The sequence below is a fragment of the Sitodiplosis mosellana genome, unplaced genomic scaffold (genome assembly GCF_009176505.1).
Source record: "Sitodiplosis mosellana isolate CC-2019 unplaced genomic scaffold, AAFC_SMos_1.0 Smas_scaffold_6162, whole genome shotgun sequence".
Taxonomy (NCBI): domain Eukaryota; kingdom Metazoa; phylum Arthropoda; class Insecta; order Diptera; family Cecidomyiidae; genus Sitodiplosis; species Sitodiplosis mosellana.
Window position 1 is genome coordinate 341344 of NW_022601403.1, and position 13339 is coordinate 354682.

The 13339-nt window shown below is 36.7% G+C and overlaps 1 protein-coding gene across 1 annotated transcript; it reads right to left on the bottom strand.

The window, feature by feature from the left end:
- Window positions 1-2277: 2277 nt before the first annotated feature.
- On the bottom strand, window positions 2278-11572 carry LOC129574322 (serine/threonine-protein phosphatase 6 regulatory ankyrin repeat subunit B-like). The gene is made up of 17 exons (XM_055456155.1): window positions 10561-11572; window positions 10410-10450; window positions 10018-10114; window positions 9866-9916; window positions 9694-9792; window positions 9523-9621; window positions 9335-9433; window positions 8932-9030; window positions 8768-8866; window positions 8592-8687; window positions 7977-8075; window positions 7809-7907; window positions 4098-4196; window positions 3246-3344; window positions 3083-3181; window positions 2905-3006; window positions 2278-2833 (listed from the first exon to the last, which is right to left on the bottom strand). The coding sequence occupies exons 1-17, from the start codon at window positions 10577-10579 to the stop codon at window positions 2787-2789; spliced, it is 1443 nt and encodes a 480-aa protein (XP_055312130.1). The 5' UTR covers window positions 10580-11572; the 3' UTR covers window positions 2278-2786.
- Window positions 11573-13339: the final 1767 nt, after the last annotated feature.

The window sequence follows — 13339 nt, forward strand, 5'->3', positions numbered from 1 at the left end:
TTCGGACATTTTTATTAAAGAACGAAGAGAACGGTTGCATTCTTGACAACTTTGACATTTTGATGTACACACACAGATAAATACGTATGAAGGATTGGAAAACGTCAGCAATGAACTATACTAACACTTGGTGTAGCAAGTTCATCGAATGTGTGAACGGGTGACAATATTCGATGACTTCAAAATCATATGAAACACCACACAAGTGTTGACAGTGCAAACTCACGATTTTTCGAAATATTTCTTTGAAAAACAAATCGTGGATGAAGCCCAGGCTTCAGAGCCCGAATATCAACAATGAAAGCTAATAAATGAATACAATTCCCAAACAAATAATGTATATAAAATGTATGGCGTTTCCAATCTCACCACTGTTCACCACAATCAGTCAAAGCATTAATGTGAATGACGCATGACAAAGTGACTTTGACAGCACACGCATATGAATTGTTGTCATGTTTACAGTCGGAAACGTCAATGCAAAATCTCCAGTATCCAGTTTCACTCTACTTTAAACGTTCATTCGAAAATGATCGTTTGATTTTATTATTATTAAACTTGAAATACACAAGAAACAAACCATGTTATAAACTTTATGGGTAAGACTAAGTGTAGATCTCGTATCAGTTTCGTAAAAAATGGGAAAAACCAAAATTGTCATTCTTCGATATGGATTCAAAAACTATATCACTATCACACTTTCAAAACCGCAACCAGAATCGAACAAACTAAACGGAGAGAAAATATTGATTAAAACACAATGAGTGACTGAAATCTAAGTATTGTCAAAAATCAAAATTAGAAAAAAAATGAAGGAAAAAAGAGCTAAGAAGAGACTCACCCATCAATTGCTTACAAGTAAACCGTCCCAACTGTCACAAATGGATTTTATAATTGAATATCCCCGATCGATTGGGGATGGAAAAAAAATAATTTTGACAAAAGGGCAGCGTCACCCCCTCATCATAGTGGGGATAGACCCACCCCCTTTCCTAAACTTCGTCTGATCAAAAAATGATGTATGTCAAAGTTGTTCAGAATGATGAGGAGAATTTTTTGGCAGAAATCGCCCCACATATGGGGTCAATTATTACAGAGTCAATTTTCTACCTCTTGGAGTGGAAATTTTGCATGAAAATGTATGGACAACTATAGCTAATTTTTTCTGGGCTATCTATTTTATCCATGGGTCAACCCCTCCGAGCCCTTCTTTTGGGAGTCCTCATACAATTATTTTGAAAAAAACTAATTTTTTCTGTATATCGGGTCAAAAAAACCCTTCACCCCGAACAAATTTCATTTTTGGATTCCTCGTGAAAAATTACTTTTAGGTTTAGAACATTTCCCATCAAAAAAATCATCCCTTATGCTCTAAACCAAGGCCGAAATACTTTGGAAGGTTTGGGGTGCGATTTGTTTAACATTCCGGCCTTAAATTAGGACATAAGGCATGATTTTTTGATGGGAAATGTTCTGAACCTAGGGGTAATTTTTCACGAGGAATCCAAAAATATAATTTGTTTGGAGGGTTAAGGGCGGTTTGACCCTATTTTGGGGATGCATTGGTTATTTTTCGCTATTTTTTCACTTTTTGACGCTCCATTTCATTTCAGGGGTGGAGGGCAACTCCACCCAAGGTGTCATTTGATTCTCTGGAGTATCTTGAACATTTCATATCGACATATTTTTGTCCTCAAACCATTTCTAGTATGAGAAAATTGCATTTTTATGTAAAAACCATCAGACGAAGCATTGTAAAGAAGGGGCCATATCCCCACTATGACCCAAAAGGGGCCGCTGCTCTTTTGCCAAAATTATTTTTTTTTCATTCTCCATCGATCTGTATATTCAACTTCAAAATCGACGTGTGACAGTTGGGACGGTTTACTTGTAAGAAACTACCACATGTTTAGTTTTTTCATGATGAATTGTTTTGATTGTGATTTTTCATTTTGTGATTTTTCATTTTGTGTTTTTAGTTGATTGCGTGGTATAAAAAGACTTGGTAGAGGGCTGGTACCCGAAGGAATTTTATTCATCTGAACGCAAAATCACTTTGGTTATGATTTTGCCCTTATTCGCGACAACAAAAATGAGTTTTAGTTGATTTTTGTCGATTTTTCATGTTTTTTTTCAACTTCTAATGGCTATATCTCAAAAAACCGAGTTTTGCCAGATATATTCTATATGCCAAATTTTAAATAATTTGTTCTTGAAATCATCCAATGTACGCATGCACCGTATCCTTGAGTCAATTCTCACTTTTTGTTTATTGCATAAATTTAAAAAAAACATATTTTACTCAATATCTGTACCGTAAGTAATTTAACCCTTTAATGCATTAATTTTTCCCAGGGCTAGGAGTACTGGTACTTGGTTGATTTTTGGCCATAGATATTCAAAAAAATATTCATAATCCTGGATTCCTCATGGTTTAGTCAGGAAATGAGATTGACATAAAACAGAGAACAATCAAATCCATTGTTTAAAAGTGTCAAAAATGTGTCTAATTGTGTGAAGTTCGAATAATTAATTTTGTCAAATTTTTGTTTTTGCACACATTTTTGTTTATAACTTTACAATCACACTACATAGACAAATATTGCCAAAGACAAAAATAAAGACAGAACATTAACAAATAAAAATTCCTTTTGAAGCAATGTGATCGATGTACGGTTTACGTTCTACAGGCGTTCAAATGTTGCCCGTCTAGAGGCGGTTGTATGCATAAGAGGGTTAAGAGGAAGCATCTGATAATGCAATAAATTTCATTTATGTTCATCGCGTCATTTCTCGATAACCCCCTTAAGATAGTCAGCGACGTCCTTGGAATCTGAACAATGATATCGATCAGTGATATAGTTTAAATCATGTTTCTTTCTAAATAAAAATGTTCAACATTACTTTTACTAGCAGCAGCTATCTTATACGGCGTCCGATTACGATCGTCTGTAGCACTAATACTGGCTCCATTGTCAACAAGAAGTTGAACGAGCTGTAAGTTGCCTGGAGGATAATATCGACCAATGAAAAAATCATCAAACCAATTTCTTAGTTAGTGAAAATAAATATTCATCATTACCATTCAAAGCAGCTAAATGAAGAGGTGTCTCTTCATGAAGGTCTATAACAGTAAGATTAGATCCTCTCTTGATGAGCTCTTCAACAACATCTTTTTCTTCTGAAAAAAATATCGATCAATTAAAAATTCAAAAGTTCAAATCAATTCATTATGGAATATGAACCATTGATAACAGCTAGATGAAGTGATGTCCACCCATATTTATCTTGACTCTTAACAGAGGCTTTTTTGTCGATGAGAAATCGGACTAACTCCAAATAGCCTGAAAAATAATAAAGTTCAAACCAATTTTTTGTTTGAGGCACGATTGCAATCGTGCACGATCGTGGGGCTGGGAAATAGTGTTCTTATTGAAAATAAATGTGTTGCTAAGCTTAAATGGGAATACACATTACAAAAAGAACTTAACATGAAAACATAATTTCCTAAAAAAAATTAAATGAATTTTCGACCAACAAGAGCGTAACATGACCTACGATTGCTACAGTATTCCTATAAAACACTTCAGCATGGCAAACACAGAGATGACTAAGCGCACGCTCAGTAGCGTATTCAGCAACTCAACTGAGAGTCGTTTTCTGCTCTGTACGTTTACACTCACTTCGTTATGAGTTTATGTGCGCACTCTGACTTTGTTGTTAAGAAATGCGTGCGCACTCTAACTCTGTTGCCTATTATGGTTTATACACACATATAAAGAGTTGAGTGTGCATTGTCTTATTCTTTTCTTTGTGTTTCTTTCTTTGTATATCCTCTCTATTGTTTCTTCGTTGTGTACGAGTGCGGTGTAGCGCACTCCGTTGGTGCGCTTATACTCTCTTCATGGAGTGGGTTTGTTTGTGCTGCAGCGCAATATCGCACTGAGCATGTTTTAAGCACGCAAACTCAGTGTCCGTGCGGCCGTTGCTCGGTCACTCGGTGCGCTTCAGTCATCTCTGGGCAAACATTTATCTTACGTTTTTAAGAATCCCCAATCCACATATATATATATATATATATATATATTCAAATTTACCCATCTTAGAAGCAAAATGAAGCGGTGTCCGCATACGATTGTCTCTAGGATTAACTTTGGCTCCGTTGCTGATGAGCTTTACAGTGACATTCTTGTGACCTGAAAAATAACACAGATCAATGCAATTGATCAAACAGATTTCCCATTCAGTTAAATTGAATATCACAGCCGGCGACAGCAGGCGCGAGTGACGAAAGCACCTCTGTGCTGAAAGTCGAACCCGCCTATATATACACGCAATTTCGAACTTTTTTTCTAAGAGGCCATCTGGTATGAATGAAGTATCGTCAGAAAGCCCTTGGCTCATAGGCCCAGAAAATGCATTAAAACTTGGGAATCGACCGACCGTCTCCATAGATATGGCCACTTAAAAATTTGGAGCAATTCTCAGTTTTTCCCATTTACCGGGGGGAGGACGAGGCCCAGTCATCTCAAAACATGGGTTTTCTGAAGCTTCTCGTCGAGACCTTTCGAACAAGACCAAGAACGTCGAAATCGGACCATCAGTTCATGAGTTATGGCCATTTGAAAATTTTCTTTGGCGTCTCCACCGATTATTCTGAGATAATAGTTTTGTCTGTGTGTCCGTCCGTCCGTACTTTTTGTCCGAGCTTTTTCAAACTTTCAGGCAATGAACTATATCAAAAACTAAGACTTTTTTGTTCCGCCATTTTTTGATTTGGCGGCCATCTTGGCCTTGGCCGGCCTTTGAAAATTCAAAAAATGGCCTTCCTTCCAATGGCTACTGTGCCTAACCCTGTCAACCAATTTCAGACTTTTAGGTATCGTTGGAAAGGTCTCAAGGCCAGCTATAAAATGGCACCTATTTGAGCTTTAAAAAACCAAGTTAGCATGGTCTTATGGTCTGAAAACTCAAAAAATGGTCACCTGGCCTTGCACAAATCGGCCATTTTCTCGAAAACGGCTCCGACGATTTTTTTCAAAATTGCCTCAAATATAGTCCCAAATTAGAGCTAAAATTTGACATATAGCTTATATCTGGGAAAACTCTGTTTTTTGAAATATAGCCATTAGAAGTTGGAAAAAACATGAAAAATCGACAAAAATCAACTAAAACTCATTTTTGTTGCCGTCAACAATGGCAAAATCATAACCAAAGTGTTTTTGCGTTCAGATGAATAAAATTCTTCCGGAACCCAGCCCCTCACCAAGTCTTTTTATACCACGCAATCAACTAAAAACACAAAAAAGGACTTTTAATGAAAAAATCAAAATCAAAACAATTCGTCATAAAAAAACAAAACATGTGATAGTTTCTTAGTATAAAAGCGATATGTAATTTTATCAAAACCAAACAATGAAATATAGATATGTAATATCCACTGGATAGTTGGAATATCAGTTATTTCGTTGCGTCGGCAACAGCGGCAGCAGCACTCGTTCGAACGAAGTGTGTGCGCATACACATCGTCGTTAAATTACTAACACAAATGAATGGTTCAGCGATGGACTGTACGTGTACGCGCGCTTTATCGCCTTTTCTCCTTGCTTCGTCGGAATATGTGTACAAGTGTATATACGGGCAACGATACATCGTCTCTGTTGTCCAGCAAAAAAGGCAATATATGTGTACGCGACGGAACGTTTGCATGGTTTCTGGTGCACACATACAATCAAACGCCTCGGACAACAGAGACGATGTTTCGTTGCCCGTATATACACTTGTACACATATTCCGACGAAGCAAGGAGAAAAGGCGATAAAGCGCGCGTACACGTACAGTCCATCGCTGAACCATTCATTTGTGTTAGTAATTTAACGACGATGTGTATGCGCACACACTTCGTTCGAACGAGTGCGGCTGCCGCTGTTGCCGACGCAACGAAATAACTGATATTCCAACTATCCAGTGGATATTACATAACTCTATTTCATTGTTTGATCAAAACAAAATGTGATTTCATCTGTCTGTCCAAAAACCAAATTTTATTTAACAAAAAAAAATTAAATTTTTTTCCACCGGTGTGCGACTCGAATTCGATTCCACACGCTCATAAGTTTGCTTTCGTACCTACGCGCTGATTTTGCTTCATTCAAAAAGGCGACAATGCTGGTTTTCTACTACAACATTTCATGTTTCATTTTCTTCGACGCTGTGTTTTCTCCATAAGCTCCCATATAAAAAAAAATACCGCCGCGACACTGGTGTTAGCAAGTGAACTATTTGACAATCACTCTCTCGAATTCGCCTAAGTTTGAAATCTTGTATACCATGTACCATATAAACATCCGTTGGATGTTGAACTGCTATTTGATTGTATTTAAAAAAAGACGTCAATCTATGAAAGCAACACATAAAATTCGTTTTTATTCCATTGAATTTTTTTAAAAATGTAATCCAAAAATAAAACAAATTTAAACAAACGAATATTCATTGCTCGGAATCTCACAAAACCGCACAAAACTACACAAAAATGCACAAAACTATTTCAAGCCGTACATACCATTGAACAAAAATCGACCGGAATATGGAATGTCAACAAACGGAATGATATTTCTATTCGTGGGATGTAAAAGAATGTATGTTTTTTTGTCGAATTCTATTTTTGAAAAGGAAAGTATGTTTTCTGTTGATTCTATCTGCGTTAAAAGGAAGTATGTTGGCATCCCGTCTAGCCTCCACGGTTTTTCGTGGTTTCCGCGGAACTGATAAGAGATTAGAACTTGGTGTCTTGTAGTACTCGAGGTCTTCTATAACATTGCTGAAGACGTCTATCTCTTATCTCCTATCAGTTTCGCGCAAATTGCGCACATAAAAAAGCAAATTTTATATAAATCTTTTTTTTCCTATCATTTTTCGCGCTTTTCGCGGAACTGATAAGAGATAAGAGATAACTGAATTCAGCAATGTTATAGAAGACCCCAAGTGCTACAACTTTGCCGGAGACACCAAGTTGTTATCTCTTATCAGTTCCGCGGAAACCGTGAAAAACCGCGAGGACCCGCTAAAAACGAACATACATTCTTTTAACCATTATTAGTTGCAATGAAACATACTTCTCTTTATTAGTACGAAGTTGGACCAACTTGAGTTCTCTTACGTCTCACTTAGATTTGTTCAACTTCATTGTGGACTTTGCATACGAAAACACGCGAAAACAATACACCAAATATTTTAAATATTACAAGAAATAAAATGATTATATTTATTGGTTTGAATTGTTTTTTTGTTAATGTGTATTCTTTTTCTTCCTCTTTACCAAAACTTACATCACATCGGTTGCGATCTGTTCAAAAAGAATATTCAACAGATACATATAACTTTCGAATTTGACATACAGTGTTTATTATACGCCATCATAGTTCACTTGCTAGCACCAGTGGCGTTGGCGATGCGAGCACAGGAGTAAACATAGCGTCGATTTTCTTTGGCTTAATACACACCACTTTGTGTTTGTTAAGGGTTAGTTGGTTTTGTTGAGAAAAAATTTTTCGGGTACAAAACAACTGATATCAAATAAAAAAACTTCTTTCGAAGTAATTCCTCGTGACGAAAGCGAACACAAAACAGCTGATATCAATTTTAAAAAATCATTTCGGAGCGATTTGGATTTGCTTTTTTTGCATTCTTCCAACTAATTTCAGAATCGCTCCGTAATGATTTTTTAAAATTGATATCAGCTGTTTTGTGTTCGCTTTCGTCACGAGGAATTATTTCGAAAGAAGTTTTTTTATTTGATTTAAAATTACCATTCGTAGCAGCATAATGAAGGGGTGTCCGCTTATGAACGTCCGTTGGATTAACTTTGGCTCCTTTCGTGATAAGCATTTCAACGACATTTAAGTGACCTAAGAATTAAAATCGATTAATAAAATGGACCAAAACAATTTCTTATTTAGTCAAATATGTAACATTACCATTCTTAGCTGCTAAAAGAAGAGGTGTCTGTTGAAAATCGTCTGCAGGATCAAGTTGGGCTCCTTCCACGATGAGCTTTTCAGCGACATCTTTTTGACCTAAAAATAACACAGATCAATGAAAAAGATCAAACCAATTTCCATACAGTTAGTACTAAAGCATTTATTGCTCTCCCTAACGGGAGCGCCATCTGTTCGGTGCAAACTTGTAAACAAAACAAAGTGACGCTAATACTCCGGCTGCACCCCTACAACATATATGCTATACAGAATATTGAGTACGCTGGGTGTCCACTGTCCAGCCGCTGACTGTCAATGCATTGAGTGTAGGCGAAATAATAAACAAAATGTCCTGTTGTTTCTTCCCTATATCAAATGCATTGACAACGGCAGTTGAACAGCACTGGATGGCCAGTACTCGCATCAGTTGTTCTGATTCTATAGATGGTATTCGCGTTAAAGATGCGACACTCCATTGAATTCTATGATAGAACCGCTATTGTGTGCTGCCACTTCCAAGGTATCATTGATACTCCAAATGGACGGGTGCAACAAATACTTCAGTACTGGCCGTATGCCAATTTCTTTTTAAGTGAACATAAATATTTACAATACCATTTTCGGCAGCTGTATGAAGAGGTGTCTGATTATAATGTAAATCGCGTCTTTTCTTCTCAACCTCCTTGAGATAGTCTGCAACCTCCTTGTATTCTGAAAAATAATATCGTTCAGTGCGGGATATGGATAGAATCACCTTTTTCCTAAATAAAATGTTCAACATTACTACATACTATACTCAGACGCTATTTGATAAGGTGTCCGATTTCGTTCGTCTATGGCAAAAATACTGGCTCCATTGTTGACAAGAAGTTGAACAAGCTTTAAGTTGTCTGAGGAATAATATCGACCAATTAAATCAATTTCTTATTTAGTGACAAAAAAAAATCAAAATTACCATTGTCAGCAGCCATATGAAGAGGTGTCTTCTCAGATATGTCTATAGCAGTAAGATCGGACCCTCTCTTGATGAGCTCTTCAACGACATCATCACTACCTGAAAAACAATACAGATCAATGAAAAAGATCAAACCAACACACACAATAGTGAGGAGTTAAGTTTTATACTAAAGTGTCATAACCAATACATTCAAATATAGTTGACATATTCGAATGGGATAAATATAATCTAATTTGTGTATATTTGTTGGTGCTGACATCTGCTTTTGTGATGAACTTTATCCCATTCGTATATGTCAACTATATTTGAATGTATTAGTTATGACACTTTAGTATACAACTTAACTCCTCACTATTGTGTGTGAATTTCTTGTTTTGTTAAAACATTTATTCAATTTTACCTTTCATAACAGCTAAATGAAGAGGTGTCCACATACGACTGTCTTTAAGTTCAATATCGGCTCCATTGCTGATGAGATTTTTAACGACATCCATGTGACCTGAAAAATAGCACAGATAAACAATATTAACTGATTAACGAACTTGATCAAACCCATTTCTTTTTTTTAGTGAACACAAATATTCTTACCATAATCAGCAGCATAATGGAGAGGTGTCTGAATATTTTCATCTTCAAAATCAACTGTGGCTCCTCCTTTGATTAGCTTTTCAACGGTGTTCTTATGACCTAAAAAATAGCACCGACCAATGAAAAAAATCAAGCCAAATTTCTTAAGTGAAAATAAATGTGCAACATTACCATTCTTAGCAGCATAATGAAGAGGTATGCGATTAAAAGCGTCTGTAGCATCAACTTTAGCTCCTTTCTTGATGAGCTTTTCAGCGTCATATGTTTTACCTGAAAAAATACCGATCAATGAGTTATTTTTAACCAATTTCTTGTTTTGGAAAAAATCAATATTGAAAATTACCATTTTCAGCAGCAACATGAAGAGACTTCTGGCCGCTTTTGTTCTTTTTGTCTACTCAAAATTGAAGAAATATATTAGATCAGTAAGTTACTTTGTATGCATGGAATGGTAAGGATAAAACGTAAAAAAAAGAATTGGAGCTTCAATTTTACTTTGTGTTACTGCTCTCTTTATTCTGGTCAGCCAGTCCTTACCACCTTCAGTTGCTCCCTTTATTCTGGTCAGCCAGTCCTTATCACCTTCAGTTTGCTTAAGATCGAATAAAGGAGAATTAATTTGGAATAACCAAATTGAACGAATTGAAATAGAAAACCAATTGATTTTGTTAACCAAAAAAGGAACATCTGCAAAAATGAAATGTCGAGAAGACATTGCTTCACAAGAATTTTCGGCATTTTAGAAATGACATTTGAATAAAACTAAATGACACATATCACAGCAGCTCGCTTATTATTGGCCAAAAGATGATGATACAGAATTGTCATTCTTGGATATGGATTTAAAGACTATTTCACTATAAAAAACATAAAAAATTGTGAGTTACCCTGAATTGGTCTCCCAAAACAGCAGCCACAATCAAATAAACTTAAAAGATTGAAAATATTGATTAAAACACAAGAAGTGAATGAAATCCCGGGTATTGTTAAAAATGAAAATTAGAAAAAAAGAAGGAAATGATGTAAGAAAAGACTCACCCATCAATTGCTTAGACATGTTTATTATAGTCAAATCACTTGAATAATAATTCAATGCCCACGAATTCAGCGTGTCATTTATAGTCAAAAATGGGATGTTGTAATCTTGTCGTTACTATGCCACGTACGGCAAAACTAAATTCCTTACGAAGGAATTTGCAAACGAATTATGTGTAGATATGTAAATTTTGCACGTGAACAACAAGTTCCAATGAAAAACGATTTGTTGATGTGTGGTAGAATCGATATGGAGTGTTGACTTTGAGTAAATAACTCCTTTACTTTTGTTTGAAAAGTGTGCGATATAAACACATTCCAGGTGTTAGATTGTGAAGACTCCACAAGTTTCGTAATTTTTTAATTTCGTTTCACGTCATATTTCACACGGAATAATTGCAACTTCGAATATTCTTGTTATTTATTCACATTTGCCATCGTATTTCGTAATTTTTTTCGTTCTGAAACCATCATACTATTTCGAAATATTAAAAAAAATTCGTTGATTGTTTTACAGGTCACGATGAAAGTCTACGTTAAACCGTATGGACCATGCACGCTGAGCGGTCCAGACTTCCAAGCCATTTCTGGTGACCAATTGCGGCGAATCGTGTTTTCCGGGAAAACTTTTCCCCCAATGATGCGCTTAGCATTTCTGTTGTATCGTTGCGTGATGGCACTTTATTGATGACCAATGAACGGGAAGTCGAGTTTGACTTCGCTATCAGCCGGAATAATCGCGTTCTGGCCGTGATCCGTTACAGAAAGAACTCCACGTCATTGGAGATCAACAACAATTGGCTGGTAACAGAGGACGGTGTTGAAAACTGTTCGATATCTGAAAATCCCGACTTGATTCATTCGCAAAACGTTAACATCAACATTACGGGACAATCTTTCATGCGTGTTGATTTCAAAGCAAAGGTGTCAACGAACCGTTCGTGATCGCGTTCGTTCGCTGTTCGTGTTCGTTGGCTTTCGAAGAACGAACAATTACACCAATATATAAAGCTGATAGCAACTATAGGGGAGTATCAGTTATACCCACGCTGAGCAAAGTTCATGAAAAGGTCATTTACAACCAATTTAAAATGATAATTCACCCGCTGCTCTCAAAACAATCAGCACGGCTTTATGTCTAATCGCAACATTGAAACCAACTTGATGGCTTTTACAATTAAAGCAAATGAAGCATTCGAACGTAAAGCGCAATTGGATGTTTTCTACGCTGATATTAAGAAAGCCTTCGATACTGTAAATCAAGCTCGGCTAGTTCGTAAACTGGCCAAATTCCCACTTAGCAATCAAATACTTGTTTGGATCAAATCATACTTCGCTGGTCGTAAGCAGTTCGTACGTGTGGGGTCGGCAACTTCGGATGCATTTGAAGTCCCATCTTCGGTTGGGCAAGGAACAGTGCTTGGTCCGTTATTTTTCTCTGCATTTTTCAACGACTCTGACTCAAATGATGATCCAACAGTCTCATTTAACTTCGCTAACGACAAAAAGAAAGCGCACATCATTGTCAATCCAGAAGACTCAATCCCTTTGCAAGAGAGTATCGACAAGTTCTTAGCGTGGTGTAAGGAAAACGTTCGAGAGCTTAACATTTCAAAATGTTGTGTCATGACATTTTCACACCGTCGAAATCCCATCTTGAATGATTATTTCATTAACGGACAGAAAGTGAAGAGAGTAACTCAAATTCGGGACCTGGGAGTACATATGGACCCCAAACTCAGTTTCACGATACACCACGAATACATCAAACGCAAATCGACAGCAATGCTCCACCTCGTCAAAAGACTGTGCAGAAACAAATTTGATCTGGACAATGCAAAACTATTGTATTTCGCATTAGTACGATCCAATCTGGAGTTTGCATCGTCAATCTGGGCACCACGAAATCCAACACACACTAACTCGAAAGTGTTCAACGCCAAGCTGTGATTTATTTGCATGAAGACTACAAAACTAGAGCGGAAAACAACTTCGTGTTTCCATCGTACTCGATCAGGTGTGCTGAATTGGACTTAGCTTCATTACAAAGACGAAGGATTAATGCGGCCATCCTTCTCATTCACAAAATAATCACTGGAAGATACAACTCTGCAAGCATTAGAAGCGAAATGTCACTAAATACGGGTGTCAGAACCCTAAGAAATCCAGAATTCATTCGAATCCCATTCTGTAGCACAGAGTATGCACAGAATTCATCATTCATCTGGGCTTGCAGAGCATTTAACCTCTCAGCCCTATTCATTGATCCAACAATCTCATCATTTGAATTCAAATCGAAGCTCATGAGATTACCTGAAGCATGTTTCGGCCCATTGAACCTGCTGGACTGAATGAGGTAGCGTTGATGAGGAGAATTTTTGTCTCTGGAGATTCCTTTTTATCAGAATAAAATGAAATCGCCAAACCAGGTGATAATTTTTTTATATGTATCTTTCATAACAAAAAGTTTATGGAATGTTCATTCTGCAGAGTTGATGGTTGCCCTGATGGAGCAAGGTCCGATGCGTAGGATGCGATTGAACCGAGAAGTTGAGAAGCGATTCCTGCTATGAAGTGCCAGTGATCAGAAGGACGATTTCATCCGAATAAATTACTTGGGAAGGGAGATGAAATGAAGCTACCAAACAAATGAATGAAATTACCAATTGTTTTGATATTGCCTTTTTTGACTTGTGAATTTAAAATTGATTTGCTAATTCATAACACTTTGATATTAATTTCTATTTGCATTCATTTTGCCATTTATTTGCGCATCTATTGC